Source organism: Erigeron canadensis, chromosome 5 (genome assembly GCF_010389155.1).
Source record: "Erigeron canadensis isolate Cc75 chromosome 5, C_canadensis_v1, whole genome shotgun sequence".
Taxonomy (NCBI): domain Eukaryota; kingdom Viridiplantae; phylum Streptophyta; class Magnoliopsida; order Asterales; family Asteraceae; genus Erigeron; species Erigeron canadensis.
In genome coordinates this window covers 40131510-40155224 of record NC_057765.1, presented here as the reverse complement: position 1 = coordinate 40155224, position 23715 = coordinate 40131510, and the positions used below count along the sequence as shown (strand labels likewise).

The 23715-nt window shown below is 33.4% G+C and overlaps 2 protein-coding genes and 1 non-coding gene across 3 annotated transcripts; 2 read left to right on the top strand and 1 right to left on the bottom strand.

Annotated features, from left to right (window-relative positions):
* Window positions 1–915: 915 nt before the first annotated feature.
* On the bottom strand, window positions 916–10804 carry LOC122602033 (probable NOT transcription complex subunit VIP2). The gene is made up of 15 exons (XM_043774767.1): window positions 10647–10804; window positions 9480–9585; window positions 9152–9269; window positions 8911–9074; window positions 8696–8744; window positions 8449–8598; window positions 7982–8185; window positions 7781–7876; window positions 5243–5331; window positions 5016–5150; window positions 4145–4558; window positions 4017–4069; window positions 3541–3582; window positions 2215–2359; window positions 916–1221 (listed from the first exon to the last, which is right to left on the bottom strand). Exons 2-15 carry the CDS (start codon window positions 9495–9497, stop codon window positions 1162–1164), a joined length of 1737 nt encoding a protein of 578 aa, XP_043630702.1. The 5' UTR covers window positions 9498–9585; window positions 10647–10804; the 3' UTR covers window positions 916–1161.
* On the top strand, window positions 9161–9241 carry LOC122602461. The gene has a single exon (XR_006324278.1). It is a non-coding gene; the product is annotated as a small nucleolar RNA snoR35 (small nucleolar RNA).
* A 5019-nt stretch (window positions 10805–15823) lies between the features above and the next one.
* LOC122601801 (LIM domain kinase 2) lies at window positions 15824–22514 on the top strand. The gene is made up of 15 exons (XM_043774535.1): window positions 15824–16194; window positions 17148–17547; window positions 17661–17786; window positions 17930–18019; window positions 18484–18919; window positions 19282–19322; window positions 19432–19500; window positions 19589–19689; window positions 20123–20201; window positions 20289–20387; window positions 20478–20546; window positions 20666–20715; window positions 21191–21272; window positions 21513–21607; window positions 22244–22514. The coding sequence occupies exons 1-15, from the start codon at window positions 15824–15826 to the stop codon at window positions 22317–22319; spliced, it is 2184 nt and encodes a 727-aa protein (XP_043630470.1). The 3' UTR covers window positions 22320–22514.
* The last annotated feature ends 1201 nt before the right edge of the window (window positions 22515–23715 follow it).

Genomic DNA, 23715 nt, shown 5'->3' with positions numbered 1-23715 from the left:
CCACCACCGCCTCCCTTTTATATTTTCCTCACCTCCTAGCCGCTACAACGCGCGGACATTATCCTCGTTTAAGAAAGAAATATATTGGATTTGAAGATAGAATTGCATAATTATATCTTTATTTATTTTATTGATTTTATATTAGAACTATTCACTTTAGAAACAAAATCTGGTCGCCACCAAACAAACCTATCCGTATATCACTAGATGATATTGGCATTAACCATTTTACTAATTAATTAATTATTATAATCTATAAAACTCTAGCTAACAACTTAAGACAATATTGTATATGATTGTTAATCATTATTTTGGCAGCATGATTACTTTTATGCGTAACAATTTTCTAAACCGTATGCACAAAAGCCTTATATTTCATTAGATTTCCGTTTATGATTTCAAGATACTATTTACCAAAGGAATCTGTGTACCCTAATCCTATAATGGATTTGAGCTAGAGGTGTTTGCTTTGAAAGAAAACTCAATTGGAGATTTAACAACGCTAAAATGAGAAAAAGTGTGTCGGATCATCTTATGCTTGGCTCAAATGCTTTTACATATATGGAAAAACTTCAATGATTTTCAACCAACTTAACTTTTCTTCAATTAGCAAAAGTTTTATATTTATATTTTATATAAACCCAATATAAACAAAAGCAACTTATTTGCACATTAATGGGTCAAAATCGATATCTACTTTAAAGGGAAGTTTGTGTGAACATAAAAAGAAAAGGGGAAAAAAAACGGATTCTCAGGTTTTAAAGGGTCGAAAAGTGTCACACAAACACACCTTTGTAAATAGATAATTTGTTTTAAATAAGCTAAACCACACAGGAAAAGACATATAAGTCAAACGTGACCTAATATTCATTAGAGAAACCATGCAAGACAACAAAACAGGAAAGCAAGCTAAAATAAAGTACAACAATTTTTTTTTTTCTTTTAAGATTTCTAAAAGAAGTTTGTAACCAGGAGTTTAAACACAAACATTTACGCATATCTATTTAAACATAATTTTTTTAAACTTTAGATTATGCACCCAACCATTTGGATTACTTACTTTCTTAGTTCTGTATATAACTTCTAAAAGATCTAACTCATCAAGTTCTTTGAAATCAAAGAAGACGAGTCCCAGCCTGTATTATCAGACACTTCATAAAACTAACGACGGGGAAGCACCGGTCGGTCTTCCACCATTTCATATTGAACAACAAAGTTGTCCTGCAACGCAAGTCAAACAACTATCAAAACTTGGCAGCATACATGTCTAATTGTGTATAGTATATATATGTATGTCAATGTACTTGATCATAGACATTAGCTAATTTTGACAAGAAAGCTAAGGAGATAAGATTACAAAAGCAACATATGTTCACAAAATATCCACTACGATGTACTATTCAATGGATACATTAGTACAGATATGTGGTGATTAGTAAAAGACAAACTGGAGGACCCGAACCAACAACACATGGTACGGTACACAGTTCAATAGTAACATCTTTGGTCTGCCCTTCCAAGGTAAACTATTTAATGCTCAAATGCAACTTAATTACTGGCATGAAAAGTTGATAGATGAAAGAAAGAACCGTATTTTTTCAAAATAAAAGTGTGGACCCTAAAAGGATACTTTTGCAAGCATGATTCATGATTGGAATAAGTAACTTTACAATCCCTTGATCCAGTTAGGTTTTGGCAAAACCAAGCAAAACCGTAACTATGTCAATTCCATTTTTCTAGACTTCTGGACAAGACTAAGTACTTGAAATAAATTTCTCAGGGTATTCATCAAAAGACTTTTTTTTTTCTAACAAGACATAACCATTCATAAGTGTTAAGGGATTGTGAGTTTGTAAAAACATTACCCTTGATGTTTAATATGTACTGCATACTTTTCAGAAAAAGACTGAAATACTCATGAACCAAGACCAAACCCCATCGAACCAGGGTATCCCTTTTACCAAAAAAAGAATGACCAAACCCAATGTATCTTTCCTGTTACTTGGTCCAATTTATTTTTTAATAGTTTGGATCCAGTTTGGCAAAATTCTGGATCAAAAACAAACCCCTATTGGAGATTTACCTACTCACTTTTTACATAATTTTCTTTGTGGCACAGATTTAAAGATCTAATATGCATAGAACACTAGTTGAATGTATGCATATTAGAGTGAAAAGGTAAAGGTAATGATGCGGATATTGAATTATGCAAACCTTTCGAATAGTTTCCCAGGTGTTGGGGTCGAAACAGTAATAACAACCTCTCTCAAAAGTACTTGTCTTGACAAGGAGTTCCATGTTGGGAGCCCTTGAAAACCATAGACGCAGCTCTCGGTGATAAAACCATCCTCTATTGTGCCTGCAACACATGTCAATAAAGCATATGAAATAATGAAGATAAAATTCATAATCACTTTCAGATAAATCAATTCTACACTACTTGCCAGGGTCAACGTCATACAAGAACTCAAATCATTTCAAACAATAATCTAGAATGGGAATTTTGACCCATTTACTTGTGTGAATGGGTTGATTTGGGGTGTAATTTTTTCTTAAGCACATCAAACGGGAACGAGCTATAAGGGGAACAATTCAAATGGGTTCAAAGTCCCCACAAAGTCTAGTTAAAATGCAAAACCCCTAAATCACCCTATTCAAACTTCAAAGTTTCAGATAACTATAAACATGAATACATGATACACATAAATTATTTACTACGAATAAAATATGGAAAAGAAAGTGTGGCTAAACCCAACCCAGCGGCCAGTATAAAAAATACTACCCGTTTCGACTCGTTACCCAATAAACGAGTATCAATTTCTTAAAGTAGTCCGGGCGAGTGCTGGTTTGGATCTTGTCCAACCCCATTGCAACCTAAAGCCCGTCTACCCCCAACTGCATCGGTAGGTGAACTTGACAAGGTTCGTTAGTAAAGCATAACAGCACGTAAAAAGCATAACTGAATCATCAGTCTCCCAAGTTTTCACACTTCCTAATTCCCATGTGAAGCATTTGTCGACGATCTATATCCTAAATCTTATATACCCCTCAAGATCATTTAGACAAGGATCCATACGAGGATAGTATGGCCATTTCAACAGATCAGTAACAAGTAAGTTTACGACCAAGGTGCAACTCATTTTAACCATTTACCCTTCTTTTTTTATATACAAATGGCGAGAGAAGGAAACATGTAACTGCAGACCTATTTGTTTATTACAAGAAAAAAAAAAGAGAGAATGGGGGATGGATAGAAATGCTATAAGTGAGTGGAACTGAGTTCCGAGTCGGAAAAACAAACTGAACATTTATGTTCGGTCCATTCAGTCGAGTGTATGTGATTTAGTCCGCAACAACGTGAGGTACAGCTCAATTGTATTACATTATTCTCATTTCCGTATAATAAGTGAGCTAGCTTGCTGTGACAATCACTCAATTTACATGAGCTGGTTATATACCTAAGGGAGTTAAACCAAATGATTTTGATGGGCATGATCAACAAACAAAGTTTAAAAAAAAGGAGGTCGAAGGGGTACATACAGTTCATTTGCCGCAAACAACTGGGCCTCGTCCTTTGGCATGCTGTAAAATGTGAACAAACGTTTGAGGTGGAGTGGGCAGAGTAAATTATGGATTAAACCAAATAAACTTTATGCTGAACAAGATGGGCCAAGTTGAGCTGACCCAAAACACTTTCTCTCAAAAAAAAATTAGATCTATTATAAATAATCAGCATGTAAAATATAACTTCAAATATACGAAGTATATGAATACAATGATGAAAATTTTAAAAAATAATTTAGAAGGTTTTATGCATTAAAAAACTACTTTTGCTCTACTTTAAACTGTAATTACACATTTTACAAGTTTACTTAGGGTTAATCTTTAAATTCAACCAATTTGAGCAATTAAAGATCAACCATAACCCAATCTACCCAGTCACAGCTTAATGGGTAGAAATTGCAAACTATTAGTAACATGCAACAATATAAACTTTGTAAGTAGGAGAAAGTAACCTATAGAATATATAAAACAAGGTCTCTGGAGAAAATCTTGAGAAGCTATCTTGCTGTAATAAACAAAGAAAACTGAGACTCCTTAGGCCAGGCATCTATAGAAAAAAATCAGACAGAACAAAACTCACGTTTAGGGGAGATGGTTGTTTGGTGTTAAAACACTCAGGAATGGCGTAATGGGGCTCTCCCTTGGCAGATTCATCCGACCATGGAGATGAAAACTTCTTATACAGATTGTCAGGAGAATTCAAGTTTAGACCCAATGTCATAAGATCTATACCTAGAGCAAGAGGGGTCAAATCAGGATTGTTCATCCTTATGACATTCAACAAACCCAATAATCCAAATCTGTCAGCAACAGATTGAGATGCCTGGGTTGACTTCAAATCCTGGTCTCTAAACGGACTGGCAAGGCGTATCTGCGCCTGTTTCTGAAAGTGTTGATACTGCTGAATGAGCTGATCGTAAGAACCACCACCTGACACTGTGTTTGACAAGTTTACAGGCCTTGATCCACTGGCAAGCATCCCCGAGTTTCTTGCCTACATGAAATAGTAAGCCATGCCTAAAATTAACTTGGAAAATTTAATAAAGCTATAGCTAGTATGAACGTTCCAGATAGAGCCATAGAGGTGAGTAATCGCTCTACATCAATATATATATATATATAGAGAGAGAGAGAGAGACGGGTTGGCCAAAAACCCTTTTGATCCAATTTACTCTTTTTTTCCATAACTAGTGTGCCAGCTATGATTAAAAAAAATCAGTTTAATAGTAATCTAATCTTCTAAACAAAGAGTTTCAGAGTTTTATGCATCGAAAAAACTTTTGACAACTTTTAACCCATTTGACCCAATTCGTTTGTAAGCTTATATTTTCCATTTGACCCGTTAGAGGTAAACGAGTGGACATTGCCACCTCTAATTAGTAACAAACAGATGAGAAACAAACATGGAATCAAAATTTACAATATAAGCTTGGAATGCAAGTATACACCACCTCAGAACCATGAAAATGGAGATCTTGAGTGTTTGTCGGAAGGTAGGAACTACCACCATTAAGTGAAGCATGCTGCTGTTGTTGATGCGATGAATATCCACTACCTCCCAAGCTGAATACAGCTGATCTCCCGACCTGAGAATCAAGTACGAGGTAGTAACTGCAGGCTAGTATTTATGGAAACTTGATACCCTATTAACTAACTACCAAAAACAGTTGAGGCTTACAGGCAAATGTTGCTGGGATTGCATGCCAGACACCACATTGTCACGGAGCTGTTCCTTCTGGTGCATATTAACTGGAAAATCATTACCACCTGTAATAGGAAAAGGGTTACAATCATTAACAAGTACCGTTTGCCTCATGACAGATCATATTCCTCCCTTACTATTGAAATGTGAATTGATAAAACAATAATACATGCTTGATTCTTGATCCAAATAATACTAATAGAACGAATCATGATAATACTATTGATGACGAGATAACTCTAAGAGGATGATAGCTATAAACATCACGACTACTACTTAAAAGTAGTAACACGACAACATCAATGATAGATATGAAGAACATAAGAACTTGAATGATTTATAGTTCAAATTACCAACTTGATGATAGACATAAAATGAATGTCAGGGCCTTGGCGACCCCTGTTCAAATATATATGTTAAATTTTCTAACAAAATACAGAGCAATTTCAACCCATTTACCTATCAATGAGTCTCAAACTGACCCATTTCTACTGATACGTCACAATCAATCGTTTTGACCCATTACCCCAATCCAACCATTTACATTTGTAACCCTCTAGATTATACCATTACTAGCCATAAAGACACATTTTTGTACGTACATACTAAATTAATCTGAGGTCTAAAAGAACCAAGTAACTTTTTAAACAGATTAGAACAGACTGAGGCACTTCTATACAGTAGTATCCCATGATACCTCAATTCTTGAAAAGAAGTCATTAAGTACACTAATAAGAAGACTACACTCAGATGTCAAATTTAAGAAATGTGAAATCTAATGAAGAAAAACTACACAGATCTTCATACTAAAATCATCTGAAATAGAATCTAATTATCTATATAATTATGGTTAAACAATAACAATACCTCCCATATTTTCCAATGGAACAGAGAAAAAGATTAACTTTAAACTGATAAATCAGTCGACGTAAAATGCAAATTTCCCTGGAATATATTAGGGATTTGATATCTTGCTCTACTCTTTTTGTCTTAAGAAATATTTATACACAAAAAATGTAAGTATGTAACTAGAAATTCATGGATTATTTCCCGAGATGGAGTTCTCAATGAAGAAACTGAAGTGATTCTTTAAAAGGAGAGAAAAAGAGAGGTTCTGAACTTTAAGTTTTTGAGAGGGTCGGTCCAGTTGGTAAAGCTTTGGAGCTTTCTCTCAGCATGAGACACGTGGACTGTTTGTCGGTAAGTTTGGATTTTTCTGTCATCTTGATACACGTAAGACTCTGCCAGATAATCACATTGACCAGGATTTTACAGTCCTTTTTAGTAAATTAGTCTATATTAGCTATTTTGTGCACTTAAGTTATTTACACTGAATTACAAAAAGGGGAATGAGTATATAGTTAATTAGTTATATGTTTCCATACATGATCAGTTTTGTGAAGTCATTTTTTTTACCTTTATAGCATATTGCACATTCGCAATGTAACCATTCGGAGACATTAAATATTAGCAGATCTGCTTAGGTATAATACTGTTTTGCTTCGGACATTTAAATAATATGATAAAGCATTTTAATTTTGAAATGACTGAGTAACTAGAATAATATATGTGCTAACTTTGAGATCAATAACTCCTTGAAGGTTACTGCCATTTAACACAACTTTCTTTTTGTATCACTAACAATTCTATAACCTCGTGGCAACTACATAAGATAGTAGAATCTAGGTTATTTCCCCTGATCTTATAGAAGTGTGGCACACGACAAAGGAAGGGAAATAGACCAAAGTATGTATCTGATTAACTATGCAAAACACTAATGTGCACCTTAAGTACGCTACAACAGTCTACGTACTGAGAAAACAAATAAGAATTGCAAAGCCAAGTACTGAACTAGCTGTCAATCACATATCTTGATTTTTCCATCAATCCACCAAGAGAAAGTAGAAAGTTGCATAGCTGCTTAAGATATAAAACTCCAAACAAATTTAACAGATGGAGTGGGATCTCTTTTTGTTGGAAATCAATGCATGTATACTGAGCGCTCTGAAAATTAAATAGAATGCTAGTCTCAATCATAGGATGACCAAAAAATTAAAGACCAAGAGCAATGATGGACTGAAAAGACCATTCAATCATGATTTAATAAAATAACTAGCTAGGATCTAAGAAGTTGATACCCAGCACCAGGTTCATTTAGCATTCACGTCAAAGAATTGATAGCTTCATATCGAGGTTGCTTAAGTCGGTAAACAATATGTTTGATAAAAATATCTTCAATTAAAAGTAACAAAAAATGTTTGTCCCAAGAATTGATAACAGAAAACCATACCAGAACTTTATGCTCCAACTGAACAAATAGGGACAAATCGAATCTCAGACCATTTAGAGCAAAATAACTAAATCAACAACAAAGATTATGAAAAATCCTATCTATGACCTACAGATGTATGATAAATGACATTCGAGCATTTGCCTAATCAGAGCTTAAAAGAATCAATCTTCTTCCAACAACAATTTCTATTTGCTAGAATGAAAACAAGATGATTAGTGTACCTTTATATCCAGGCAAAGCAGGAAAATCTTCGTTTTGGATGCTAAATTCTTGGTTTTGTTGCATAAAGCCTACACTTTGCCGCCGTGACAAACCCCCTGCTTAGTAATAAGCAAAAACATTATTGTACTGCCGTGCTTATATCAATTGAAAGATTAAACAAGAAGACGTGCATGTATCTTATAGGTCAGCAGCTACGGTACCTAGTTGTCTTTGAGAACCACCAGCAGAGCTAAGATGCCCACTTAGCTGAGGGAAATCGTTCATATCAAAAGAATGGTCACGATTCAGCTCAGTTAGCAAAGCCATTGAATTTAGATGATTATTCCCTCCTTGAAATTGATTCTGTGAAATTGGGCCTCCAGCACCAGTGTAAGAATTCCCTAGGAGAGATACCATCTGGGGTGCTAAAGTTCCAGGATCCATTCAAACAACACACCAAGTTACTATTTTGGTCGAACATGATGAGATTATTCACATATATTTTGATTTGCCATTAAATACACATACTGCCGACAATATAGTAAGAACGAAGATCTATAAATAACAGTTACAACTAAAATATGTACTTGAGGATCTATGACTGCAGCAACACACATTTGAATTTAGTGACTCATCATAACATTTTACAAAAACAAAGATATTGCAAAATGTTGTGGTCTATTGTTACCAGTTAGATTCAAGCGACTAGCAACCCCAGGCATATTCAGTCCACCAGAGCTTAAACTTCTTCCAATGTTTCCACCATTTACTAGGTTTCCCATTGCCATTGAGCTCATAAGCTGTTCTCTATTTCCTAAACTTTGAGGTATACCTGACCCTGAAATTTTACTAGTATGAGAAACGGAAGGGGAACCAAAGATTAAAAGCAGAAATGAAAAAACTACACGTTTTACTCAAACTAATTTTACATGTACCTCCATTGTTTGTCATCCCTGAAAGCCCAAGAGAGCTGGCAGCAGATTGCTTCATCCAAAAAAGAAGCATACATGAAAAGGATGGTAAATGAAAATTAGCACAATCATATCAATAAAGAAATAAAAATCGAAGTCCAAGTGAGCCCAAGGGGGCACGTGGAATTTTACAGAAAGGCTTACTAACTTATTGACAAAATTGTTGTAAAACATGATACCTGAGAAAGTGCAACCGGAAGATTATTTACTGCATATCGTCCGTTAGATATGTTTCCAGTAGGTGGTTGTATACCATTCAAGGGACCATTTAATCCCGAATTTCTTGATGTGTATCCCCCAGGCATGCTGGGAAGGTTGTAGTTACCATTCAAACTTCGCAACCCTAGTACATCGTAAACCAAGTAAGTAAAGAAACCCCAAAAGAACAAAATGGCTATAGATTGAAAAACTTGAGCACACCTATTGCATCATTGTGGTTCATATCAGCAGCAGAGGCACCTAACTGACCAGAAAATGCTGTAGTATAAGCCCTTCCGGTGGCGTCTGGAAAAGTTGACGTTGAGCCATTCACACCTGACTGCAACCAAAAATCAAACGACTTCAACAAAATTTAAACAGACAGTAACATGTGACTCTGGAGCGGTACTCCCAATTAGGTACTGGTTTGTCCAATTAGAACCAAAGGACAATGCATTGATTTTGAGCATTGTATGTGTTGGTTAGGAGCAGAACAAAGATAGACTGTTAGCCTATTAATCAGAAATTAAGTATGGAGAACAGAAAATACATTAAGTATCCCGGACATTGTAGAGGAAAGCTGAGACAAAGAGCAATTAAATCATTCCTCTTCAGTGTCGTTGGTTTGTGTGATTCTTTGGCAGAGCACACTATCTCTGAAAAATTGAAGGTGTGGAAACAAAAAAAGGATTAACAAATTAGCCAGATTGAAAGGGTACATAACAATGACATAAATTACCAAAATTTCACCCAGCATCATGAGACCCTTTGATCAGAAAATCAAATTTATATAATACAACAAAACAAGTATGCATTTGCATGCACCAACCAAGGAAACGAAACAATACCCAATTTGGAGGCATGTGAGCAATACTAGATCACTTGGAAAATAATGTATTGGACGTTTGTTCGTCACAATACAAATGACACATGTCACACGCAATCTATCCATAAATTAGGAAAATTCAAACATCAAATATTGATGGCGTCTATTATCTTAAAAACACAACTTCCCAAGTAATGAAAGATTCATTCATAATTCCACTAAGAATAACGAATCAACCCGTACCTGATCCTTAAAATAACTTTACGTCATTGGATTATAATATCCAGAAACTTAAATAGTAGAACTATACGAAACAACTATTAATCAGGCGTACAAGACTTTTACCCTATAAAAAGCTATACCAAACAACAAGAACATCACTTTACTACTTTCATAGCTATATGAAACCAGTTTAAAAAACGTATCAGCTGCCAAACAGCATATCAGAACTCTAGTCATAAGCAAAAGTACAAAACCGGATAAAACCAAGTTATAACTAACAAATAAACGGTTCTTAAAACCCAAATATCATGACACATTGTTAAACTTATAGCTATGTGATCAGTATTTTATTTATTTTGATGTAATTGAGTAACATTTTTTTCGCAAAAATTAATCTTTATCAAAAAAAAATAAAATCAAAACTTACACATAAATTAAAAAAAAATCATAATCTTATTTACGCAACTCGAAATCGACAACAATATATAAAAATTAAGTAAAAACCTCAACAATATATATGTATAAACATGTAATTACAGATGGAGAATAAACCTAACAAAAAACAATTAATTTCAAAATAAGAGGAATGAAATTGATCGATATGTATATATGATCGATTGAAAGAATATTATATTAATAATAAGATATAAAATTTAAAAAAGAATATACCGAGTGTGATTGATCCGGGTAGATATATATATATATATATAATATAATTTGAAAATAAGTGATCGGTGTAGTAAATTATTCACACAGACGGTGAGTTCGTTTGGCGATCTTCTTCTTCGAAGTGTTTTTGTGAGAGTGTGTCTGAAGCTGGTAAGGGGTTTTTTTTTAATAAGTTTATTCATTTAAACCAATATACACACGCATAACGTCACAATTTGTATTGCTGATTAATAAATTTAGATACTTTAATTCAATAAATTATAAATGTTTTTTATACTAACACTATGCCTTTTCGTAATGCAACGGTGACCATGATGTGGCTTGTGGGTGAAATCGTGGTAGAGACAGCCTCGAATATTAGACGATTGATATAAAATTACTTGATATAAAGAAAGAGTTAGATATAATTATTTTAAAAGATAAAGAACTGATAATATAATTTAATCATTAAGTATATTTTAAACTATTCTTTTTATAACTTTTAACAAGAGCCAATTTATTTATTTATAATATATATTAGAGACAAAAGTTTTCGGTAAATAAACTAATATTATATTAATTATAAAAAATATATGAGAAGTATTGAGTTTATAGTTTATCAATGGAAAAGATTATATTGAATAATTGCATTTGAAGAAGTTATTTTTCTTATTAATATTTTAGGTTAAGATTTATGCATGTCAATATACTTTTAAAATCTTTTAAATTTGACTATTTTCCATTCATATTCATATGCATGATATAATATCTATATTATATTATAATTATAATATATTTAAATTAATTTTTTTTAAAGACGCGAAATTATTATATTATCGTTTCTATCAAATAAAAATTATTTAGGTTAGTTATTTTCATATATAGTTGAATATTCAAATTAAAAAAATTTAATTTAAATATGTCGGTGTGTTAGATAATGCAAAGTTGACGGTCATTAGAGTCGTCCGTTGGCCATGATTTACATCAAAATATAAATATTTTGACAAAACTATGACCACTACGCATTATATTATTTTAGTATCATTTGTTTGATACGGTCGATGAAAATTTTAAAAAATCAATTCTTTATAAAATAAAGTTATAGTTAGAATTTACAAAATCGAAAGAATGTATAAATTTTTTGAAAGTTATGTTCAAATGAGATGGTGTGTTAGCGGTTACTTGGATACCATGGAATGATGACGTAAATAAATGGAAAGGGATTCCTTCAAGTTTTTCAACTTGACTATTCAAATAGAAAGATCTTGACAATTGAATTTTAATAAAAGATTAAGATTCAAATATCATCTTTAAATCTTGACCTTTAATTATAATTCAATGGTCAAGAGTTTTTTTTAACTTGACGCTTCAATTTGAAACTAACAAAATGGGGTTAATAGAGGAAATGAAAATGTATCATACTTATTGGATTATATCAATAAAGATTATGTAATATTTTTTTTAGAAGTAGACTCATACTTAAATTTTTCATACTTTAATAATAGTACTTTGTTTTTTAAACGCTATGGTCCAAAAAATTTGTTTAAATCCCAAATGAAACATAATACTTGATGACAATACTTTGTTTATGTACTTTGAAAAATTACTTTGTTTTTGAAAATTCATTTAAATGATATTTGAGCACAACTAATATTTTTTTAGAGCAACTAATAGATGTTTTCTTTTTTAATCTTTTTAATATTTGACTATGTAATTGATATTGATGTGAGAAGAAACTAAAATGTATAAGTTTATCTCATGATATTTTACTAGTGTCATATGTATTGATTCTATTAGACTTTTATAAAAATAAAATATAAAGGTACGGATCGAATGTCAAAACGGGGGTCTAAACTATGTTGTCGTAACCGGATATACTAGAGAGCCCCCTTACCCAATACTTAATATGAGGAAAACCCCATAATATTTCGCTCAAAGGCAGAACAACATATCAAGGAAAAACCTTGTCTTCTAAGACTTGAAATTAGGTCTCTTCAAATCAAAACTCTCATAGAAATACTCTTAAAGTTAGCCTTCACTTTCGATCAACATATATTTATGAGAATGGAAAAATATATTTATATTTTTAACCTTTAGGTCAAAATAGATTATCGAATGCTTGTATTTAAAGCTCTAATAAACTCTGAAGTAATCGATAATCAAAAATAGCATTTGATAAGCATTAAGGTCTAAAAATAGATAGTAAGAGTCATGATTTAAAATAAAATAATAAATTTGACTATAAATAGAGAGCAAAGTTGAAAACGAATGTAACATCGAAAAAGAACCCCATGTAAATGAATAACAACTATGAAGGTCACCGAAATGATGTCAATGGACCTTCGCAATAGTGTGTATCTGTGTGTGTATAATATATATATATATATATATATATAAACCTTAAAGTCCAAAGTTCAATGTGAATTTATCAAATCCACCTTTTTGTTATTAATTTTTTTTTTTATAAACAACACCAATAATATTTTTCTAAAAATAAAATATAGTTTTCCTAAAAAGAGTCCATCGCATTTCTCTTAATTTCTTACATTGTTGTTACATTTTTTGCTCACTAGTTCATTTATATGATGTCATAATCAGTGGCGGATCCAGACATTCATACGATAGGGGGCCTAATCTTTTTTTCTTATATCACTAAATTCCTTTAATATATATATATATATAATCTACAAATAAAATATGTAAACGTAATATTCAATAATCAAAACATGCTAATGGTACTACATTATTAGCCCTTTTTTTGAACATAATCTTGAATGATTCGATTCTTTACAATGTGTTTAGTGTACATTATTTATTTTATGGTAGACAAAAATTCACATCATAGTTATACTAATGTCTCTTAGAGGGTTTAATTTGATTTAGTTTGGACTTACACTGCAATACCTGAATTTTATTAAAAGAAAATAAATGAGAAGATTGGGTAGGAAATGAAATGATAAAAAATTACATTAAAAAAATACTTGATCATAATCAATATATATATATATATATATGGGATGAGAATATAAGGCTGTCGGGTATCTAAGCTTAGGTGTGAAACAATCACATATTGTTTTTTTAATCTATAAAAATCATGGGGGCCCATGCATTTATTCATTAAACAAGAAATAATAGAATATTAGTATATGAGGGGTTCCATACCTAAACTTAGGTGTCCGACAACCTTATATTCCCTTTTTCCATATATATATATAACAATGCTCACGAAAGCATACCTTAAAAATCAAATATCCCCAATTCATGAATCCAAGACCTAATAATACTTATGTTCAAAAATTCGAAGATGTCAAAATAGGATTCCAAGAAATAATGGAGAAAAGAATTGATATCTGATAATTAAGATCGAAGAATAAGTAAAGAGTGAGTAGATCATATTATGGAGAAAATTTTGTGATTCTGTCATTGTGTGTGTGAATTGTTGGTTTAAGGATGAAAGAGACAACTTTTTTCATTCAAATCAGACAAAAAATGGCCAGAAAATTTTTGTTAGAAAAAAACCCCTCCATTACACTGTGAATCCACCAATGGTTATAAATAAAACATTACTTCTATCAATTAACTAATAAAATATGGTTCAAATAAAACAAATGTTCAATTGTAACAAATAAAAATTTTCCATAAGCATTATGAAAATATATGTAGACCAATATATAAATTTGTAATCTTATCATTATGTTCAACAAATTATCTTATCTACTTAAACGTTTATTTTACATTAATCAATATCCTTAACTATTGCTCCATGTATATGTCTCCCAACACTCCATCATAAGAAACGAATCACAGCATGGAAACAATTGTATTAAATAGAAAATGTGAAACGTGTACACCTTATAAGTTCTTTAGAATGAAATAGAAACAAAAATGCGGATAGTTCCCGTATCAGCTTACAAGTTGGGCTGCCATGACTCGTTGAAGAGCATGTCAAAAGTAGCAAGTTTGGTACACACGTCATAACACCATTAGATTTAGTCTTAGGCAACTTCAAGGTGTCACATGGATCTCCCACATTTTCAGCCAGAGATTTCCGCGCTACTTGCATCCCACTTGCCAACATTATTCTATCTTTGTCCCATCTTCTTTAGTTCTACTACACCTTTTACCACCATCTAGGTTCATTTCTTACACTTCAACCCCATGTAGTTTGTTGGACCTCATTATATCATGGCATTTTCGCTTAAATAGTCTCACACATGGATGGATCCATTCTCGCTAATGAATCAATAATATCATTGTGGTCAACCTAGTCCACAACCATGCCGTATAAATTTTCACAATGTTTAAAACCAAATATGATCGGAAAAATTGCCATGATATAAATTATTAAATTAGCTAGTGTATGTGTGTCTCATCTTATCACTATCAGAAAATTGTCAATGACGCACAAAATATGCCACTAATTATTCAAAAAGTGCCGCTAAAAGCCGTTGTGGTGATGTGTGACACAAAAAGAATGTCACTAACTAATAGTGTTGTAGTAAAACCTTTTTGTGACACTTTTAGTTTTGTCATTATAAAGTTTCATTATTTTATTGACACTTTTACTATTGTCATGACAGCCAATTCAAAATTTTGCAACACATAGTTACTCTAATCATTTGGCATTTGAATCATTACACCAAATTTGGTTACACTTTAAGCTACTACAACACCAATTTATAACATTGATTTGTTATGATGGTTCAAATCTAAAAGATAGAAACTTAAAAAGATAAGAAATCAAAAGCATAACTTTATTACTAGGTTAGAGAATTATGTTGTCTTACAACACTACATTCCTAACCAAAGTAATCGTGTGAAGATATTGTTGAAGTTTACATAAGTGGAAGATCAAAATTAATCAAAATCAAAGTTATTAGTCCTCGCAAGTTAATGTATGTTGCCTAAAGTTAACTTTTTGGTGAGATGGCTACCCAAGTTAAACCAAATCGTCTTCGCCCGTTTGTGAAGCCGCAAACTCGACACGAGTCGGATCATAAGTTCCACTTATGATAAAACACAAGAAACATATGAAAACTCGACAGAAAACAAGGGGTTCTAAATATAACTTTATTAATTCTATTTTTATTTCCAAATGTTTTTGGTTTATGGCGGTTCTTGTATCAACTTAAGAACCACGCACTACATATAAATACTCAAAACACTTCAATGGCCACCACGTTTCAAACCAATTCCACATGGCTTTATCCACCATCAGCCACGGCAGCTACACTCAAGCTACGGCGGAGACAACCGCCAGCTGTGATCAGAACTCCCCCATTTACCAGTATTTACTTGAACGCTGCCGGAGCTTAGAAGCTAGTTATGCCGAATTACAAGAAGAGTTTCATATGTTAGAACAAGAACAATTATTAGCACAACAAACATCCTTCTCCTCCACTAAATCGAGGTTGTTACTAGCAGCTGACGAAATGACGCCGCCGTTAATTTCGGATTGGATAAGTGTCCCGGATGTTTTGCCAGTTGGGTTTTCGTATAAACGAGCATTGGATCAGTTGGGACATGCTGTTTATGTTAGCAAAGCTATCACTCGAGAGATTATTTACTGGTACTACTTTTGACATTATTTTTTCTATTATTTTAATTTGTACTGTCTAAAAAGGTTTTTTTAATTAATTACCAACTTTTGATTACATTGGTTGCACAAATTTGGATATCCCTTGTGAAAAAAATGGTTACTTGGTGATTATTACTCGTATATTATATTAGATATGTGTAACCGGGTACTTAGAGCCATGCATACTAATCTAAAGTAACATATACTTTGATAAAATAAAATTTTCATAAAGCTATATTGCCGAACAAAACCATATATAGAAAGTTGTTGGAATGATAGTTCACTTTTTTTTTTTAAATGACGAGATAGTTGTTAGTGATCGAGTACCGACGGTGACATCCAACTAGACAATATGCAGATTCACGTTTCCTCGTTACCACTCCCGGCCAAGGGAAGCCCTTGGCCCACTCGGAAGGGGAAGAGACTCTATTACTTTCGTTTTGAACCACAAATAGTCTTGCAAATGGCTCTCAACTTGTGCTTTCGAAGATACAAACGTACTACTTTTCTAAGTCAAGTTTAGAAACCTATATTGAATGAAGGTTACAAAATATGCCTTTTGATGCTTAAAAGTCAAAGTCAACTATGATGTTCAGATGTTGACTGGATATGACTTTTCCGAATACAAGTAGCATGATGACTGATAAGGATGCTGTTACTATGTAAGGTAGCAGCCAACAAATGGTTGGTATAGAGCATGATGTTAGTTGAAGTTTGAATGGTTACAATATCAAATTTATAGTATCAAACTTCCCAAGTTAATTAAGATTTACAACTTTTAAATGTTTTAATCTTTTACCTAGCAAAAGTATAAACGATGAGACCGGGTAATGTTACTTTTGGCCTGATTTATGCTAGAACATAATGCAAAATCAAGATTGTAACTATATTTGAACTTTTTGTTTCATTACAAAATACAATACAATTTGAAAACCATGTTTCAGGAACCGCTCTGCTGAGATACTCTTTGGCTATGAGGACTATGAGGCACTTGGTCAAACAGTATCCGACTTACTTATCTATGACGAGTTTCATATATCTTCAGAAAATATCCTAAAAAGGGTGAGGGCTGGCCAAAGTTGGGCCGGTCAGTTTCCTTTTAGGAAGAGGTCTGGTGTGACATTTATGGCTTTAGTGAACAAAAGCCCCTTATACGAGAATGGTGAGCTTGTTGGTATTGTCACCGTCGCAAGTGATGCAACTTTATTTAATAAAATAAAATCAGAAAACATGAGACCATATGAGGAAGACCCCTCTAATGGCCAAGCTAAAACACGGGGGTTAAACTTTAAGAAGATTCAGTGGAACCCACCACAGCAGTTATCATCTTTTGTTTCGAATTTGGTACTCCTATAGTCCTATAGATAATTTTTTTATTTTGATCTTCTATAACTATCGCCTAACATTTATCGTACTTTTAACCTAAGCTATCTATGTCCATTTCTTGAACAAACCAGACTTCAAAAGATATCCTGCGGAAAAGCGGAGGTGACAATAGGCATACACGAGAAACATTAGTGGACATAGACGGGAACAATCTAGAAACTGAAAATGTTAACTTAGAGAAGCCTACAAAAGCACCTGTAAGTTCCAAGTGTTAGAAGAGCATCTAAAAACTGCACTATTAGATAGCTTAACAAACCCATGTGTCTCTTTTTTGTTTGGAGATGTTGAGGAGTCTTGAAACCAATGTTTTTCTCAGTATTGAAATGATTATTCATTGCAGCCCCCTAAGCGTGGTTTTGGCTTTAACCTCTGGAAGAAAGCCACTGGTGGTGACACTGCAGATGATGAAGCCTCTGAACCTTCTAACTACGTATGTATTCCTTCTACAGATGTAAAATGGGTGGGTTGGGTCGCAGGTCAAAACACATTCGCATGAAAAACATTTAAGTATTGTTTCGGTTAAAAAGGATTGGGCTGGGTTGACCCAAAACACTTTTCTCCAAAAGCTACAAATTTTTCACATATAGTTGTTGAGTTCGTTGTGGTTACAAAGTATATTGTTTCAATAATGATCTAGTTCATTGAATGAACAGTTTTATACACTAAATATACAAATTTGGGCGAGTTTTGCCCATTTGACCCATTTCATTTAAGCTACTTTTTATTTATTATTTTACCCATTTGACCTGTTAGTGATAAAAACTACCCGATTAGAACCATTTGTTAGTAAATGGTTAGAAATTGGCACCTCTAATTCTTCTTGATTACTAAATAGAGCAAAACCCAAACATTTTATAGTTGACATTTGGTAATAAAAAGATTGTTAAATTGCAGGCAGCCAAAGTCTTGTCAAAATTGAACATCCACAGAAATGGAAACGCACGGCAAAATGGTCATGCCGATGTCTCAGAAATCCACGATGCAGCAAATTATCAGCAAATCTCAGCAGCTGCAGCTCCTGGCCGCGGATTCTTTGTTACAGAATATGAAACAAGGATATCTCATGGAGCACACTCTCCTCTTAGTGCCAACAGGTATGCAAACGTAAATGGACAAGTGCTCCCTAATGTCATTGAAGATGGGTTTTCATTTGAAGACCCCGGGGTGGAGCAGAATGAGGGTTTTGAAGTAGCAAAACCAGTTAATCAGTTAGCAGTTTCACCTTACCGCTACTCGAGGAAAGAATTGGAGCTTGACAATGACCTGAACTCTGAAGCAGATTGTGAAATTCGATGGGAAGATTTAATTTTCAAAGAAGAGATTGGGCATGGTAAGGAAAAGATAACTATTCACTTTTGTTTGATTGCAAGAGGCAGTCAGGCAGATAGCATGTCTCTTAGGATTCTAAGTTCGGTGGCGATATAGGTGGGTCGGGCTGGTTTTGATGCAACACTTTTTGTCCAAATAAGTAATATAATATTATTATGAGGTTGTATTAACCGTCTGTTTTTGTTGACATTTTGGGACGAAAGGAGGTAAAAAACTGCTTCGTAGGTAACAGGTCAGACAGGTTAAACAGGGTTCCAAAGTGGACATTATCGTTTCCGTCCGAGCAACTTTTTTTTACCCATATGACCCTTGATAGATAAAACATAATCTGACTCAAGCCTTTCATAAATGGCATCTTTTCAGGGTCATTTGCGCAGGTATACCGTGGACTTTGGAATGGATCGGTAAATCCTTAAACTAGAATCTTCCCATACTTGTGTTTCATGTTAAAAAATTGAAATCCATTTACTTATTTGTCAAGACTTGTATTCCTTTCATTGCTCTTCCAACCAGGATGTTGCGGTTAAAGTATATTTTGGTAATCAATACAGTGAGCAGGTTTTGCAGGACTACAATAAAGAGGTATGGGGAATATGCATCAAATTAGAAGTTATATAGGTCTTAAAATGTATAACTACATCATTCTTGTTGTATTATGTGGGTGCTCCAGATTGATATAATGAAAAGACTCCGTCATCCAAATGTATTGCTTTATATGGGGTCTGTATGTTCACAAGATAAACTTGCCATGGTCACGGAGTTACTACCTAGGTAATGCTTTTTCTTGTTATCTAGTAGGATCTAAGAGTATGGATTGCTCTAGTCACAATGTTGGTGCATTGCTAATTGTTTCTACTAAAATTGGTTTCTTGTTGCAAACAAACTGTCCTTTCTGCATAAAGGCAAAAGTGATAAACAGTATGAATTCCAAGAGCTGAAGTTTTTGAATATAAGTTGGAAAATGAGCTGGTTGTGTAACATGTCAAAGACTCAAAAAGGGTTTGGGTTGGAACCGGTCACCTTTTTTTCATGCCGATAAGTCCTGGTTCAGTGGCTTGAGTTGATCCACACACATTTTTCTTTTTAAAAAAACTATAACTTGACGACATATTTGCACGTAAATGTACTAAATATCCTAAGTTTAATGTGTGTGAACACAGCTTAAATAGTCACTGATAAAAACATACTACATTTATTTGATCAGAGGAAGTCTTTTCAATGTTCTTCACAACAGTGCTCACTCTTTAGATATCAAACGACGGCTACGGATGGCTGCTGATGTTGTAAGTTATTTTTTCTATTCAAATACTTAATACGAGTATTAAGTTTTTCCACATATATAAAGAAGACTTGCCGTTTTCTGATTATAGGCGAGAGGTATGAACTATTTGCACCACAGAAATCCCCCAATAGTACACAGAGACCTGAAGTCTTCAAACCTTCTTGTAGACAAAAATTGGTCCGTGAAGGTAGTGTTTCTCTTAACAATGTCTTCAAAATGATCCCTTGTCATTACAAATTCCAATTCGTGACACAAGCTACATTAAGCTTGTCATCAGGTTGGAGATTTTGGTCTTTCAAAATTGAAGCATGCAACATTTTTAACTGCTAGATCTGGGAGAGGGACAGTAAGGATCTTCCCTTTTATCCATTTTCTTTACTAAGAATCAGACTGGAAATTTTACATATATATTTCTGTAAAACATCTTGTATATATATGAACTCTTCAATGAAATGTGTTCTGCAGCCTCAGTGGATGGCACCTGAAGTTCTTCGTAATGAACCTTCAAATGAGAAGTGAGTTCCAGTTACCCTGTTGAAATTAGTCATTAGTAAAAAAGAATTCTTGATTCCTGAATAGCCTTAATGATAGTGGTGGTATAATGGGTAGGCTAGGTAACGATCAATATGGGTAACTTTTTCATTTTTTTGGTACGGCTCAGGTCGACTTGAAACAGTTTTTTTCCATTTTTATTAATTACAAAAATGATACTCCCTCCTTCAAAATCCTGATAATAGTCTAGTTTTTTAGATAAATGATTTAGGAGGTTTTCTGGAAGGAAGTTTTATGTTTGATGACTTGACCCTTCCTTTTAAGCTTGTCTGTTATTTAATATTTCTCGATAAAACATAACCCAAAAGTCACCCATTTATAAGGAAATGAGTCGAAACTGCCCTCTGAATTAGGGCTTGTTTTCATCACGTTTAGATAACATAGTTAACTTTTGTTATGTATTACGCTAATGGATGCTTTTTTTCTGTCGATGTGCAGATCAGATGTGTTTAGTTTTGGCATAATACTATGGGAATTAGTCACCCAAAGCATCCCTTGGCACAATATGAATCCACTACAGGTACCACTCATTCTTTAAACTTTAACTCGTGAACGGCAACAACTCCCATACTTACGTTTCTACGCGTACACTGACTAATTCTTATGGATATGAAGTTTTTGGATACTCTTACATAGTTGTATGTATCGTAACACCTGTTATATACCAATATATACTTCTTGATGTGTTCAATTTTGGCATATTGTTAGGCGTACTAGTAACATATGTTGTTTACCAATATAAACTTGTTGATGCTTGAAGGTTGTTGGTATTGTGGGTTTCATGGACCGTCGGTTAGACTTGCCAGAAGACATAGACCCATCTTTATCCTCTATCATTCAAGATTGCTGGCAAAGGTGATCTGAATTTACAATGTCTTCTTTCTGTTCCATATTCCATTTGCATGGTGTAGACACAAAATACATACATCCTATACTTGAGGTTTATATCTCTATTAACTATACCGTTCTAAACTCTCATCCAATTACTTCATGTAAATAGCCAATATGGGACAAGAACCGGGTGTGAACAATGTGGAGTGGTGTGTCCTATCTACTTCTAACCATCGATGATATGAAGAGGTGGCAAAATGGGTGAGGTGGGTGTGGGTTGGGTGACGGGTCAAATAGAAGTCGTAACCTTTTTATCTGAGTTGATACGAGTCTGGTCTGGTCACCCAATGTTTCAACACTTGGGGGGTATTAAACACTTCAAAACACTATGCACCATTTTCAACAATTCAGCCTATTTGAACCATCTACCCGTTTGACCCATTTCCATTTTATACGTTTGACCTGTTGGAAATAACCAACCAACTAAAGTGGCCCATTTCTGGCACTCTCTCATGATAATGATCATAAGTATGCAAGTATGTGATAGGTATTTTCTTGTTTAAAATATAGATATCTAAATATTAAGTTAAATTACAATCATAAACCATGACTACTTGATTTGACTTGAACTTGATTCAATTTTGAATTTATATCCTGCAGCAACCCAGCTCTCCGTCCATCCTTTGAGAACATTATGATGAGAATACCGGGCATAATGCAAAATCTTCCAGGTTAAAGCACAGACTTTCCGATCATTCGACTTGGTTCTAGGCTAATGTCAAATTTTTGTACTAGAGTAAGATTGACATGCTTGTCAGTATGTCACTAATCCTCAAAATTCCTAATGTATGAAATATCAAGATCATATGTAGTTATGGATCGATAGACAGATTATCAGCTACAATATTATAACAAAATCTGTTTGTTACCATCAGTGTCTTGTTTGTAGACCAGTTGCAGTGTGGATTTGCTTTGCATCGAGATAATTATGAAACATGAATGCTATAATATTATACGACCAAAATTTGTATACCACAAGGTGTACAAATAAGTGAAAATTTCTAAAGAGAGTTCTAAAAACTACCAACATGGATGCGGCACTTCACACTTTATTCCTCTTTCTTGCACCATTATCATTGAATCGTCGAATATCTTTAACAACTACCAATAATTGTCAAATATCTCCTAATTGCCCATTTATATATGGATATTCTCTCTTTTAATTTATTTCTTTTATTTTCAATCAAAATAATGATGGTTTCTTTTATTTCAATCAAACATGTTTTGCTGTGGACCTCTACTTGCAGCTTTCGTCTCTAAGTTTCATAAATTACAGTTTTAGTCTAAAAAACTTTGTTCCGTCACACTTTTGGTCCTGGATGGTAACGTCAGTTTAAAAACTCATCATGTGCCAGCAATGTGATGGGTATTTTCGTCATTTTTCTTCTTTCTTTTGTTACACTTTGTCCAAATATTTGGTTACCTTTTTTATTCCAGATCTTCATTATCAACAATCATCATCCATCACCACAATTTATATCTATTATCATTATCATTAAAAAAAAAACAAAAATACTATTTTTCCAAATTTTCCTCAAATCCAGATCTATCATCAATCATCACAAATCTTTTGTCAACTACTTTAATATATCTATATTTATATAGCCTTTTATATGAAAATGAAAATCAACAACAAACCTGTAGTTTAAATCTAAAATCCAAATCAAAAAATCTAAATTATAAAATCATCAAGTCAAAAGCATCCTTAACACCAACAGTGGAAAAGTCAGAAAAAAAAAATTTACCCATCAAAATGCTACTCGTATAACTTTCACACACACACACACACACAAATTAGGGTGGGGGAGGGCTTCCCCACTCCTCCCCTCCCCTCCCCTCCCCGATTTTTTTTCTCCTCCCTTCCCCTCCCAGATTGCTAGGAGCACTTCGCCACCTCTCCCCTCCGCACTCTTTTCTATTTAATTCATTTCTATTTATTTTTAAAACTAAAATATTTTATTTAATAAATTAAAACTAATACAAATATTAAATATAAAACAAACAACAAAATAAAATAAAAATATAGATATATGTGTGTTATTTGTGTGTTTGAAAGAAAAAAAAAAGAAACC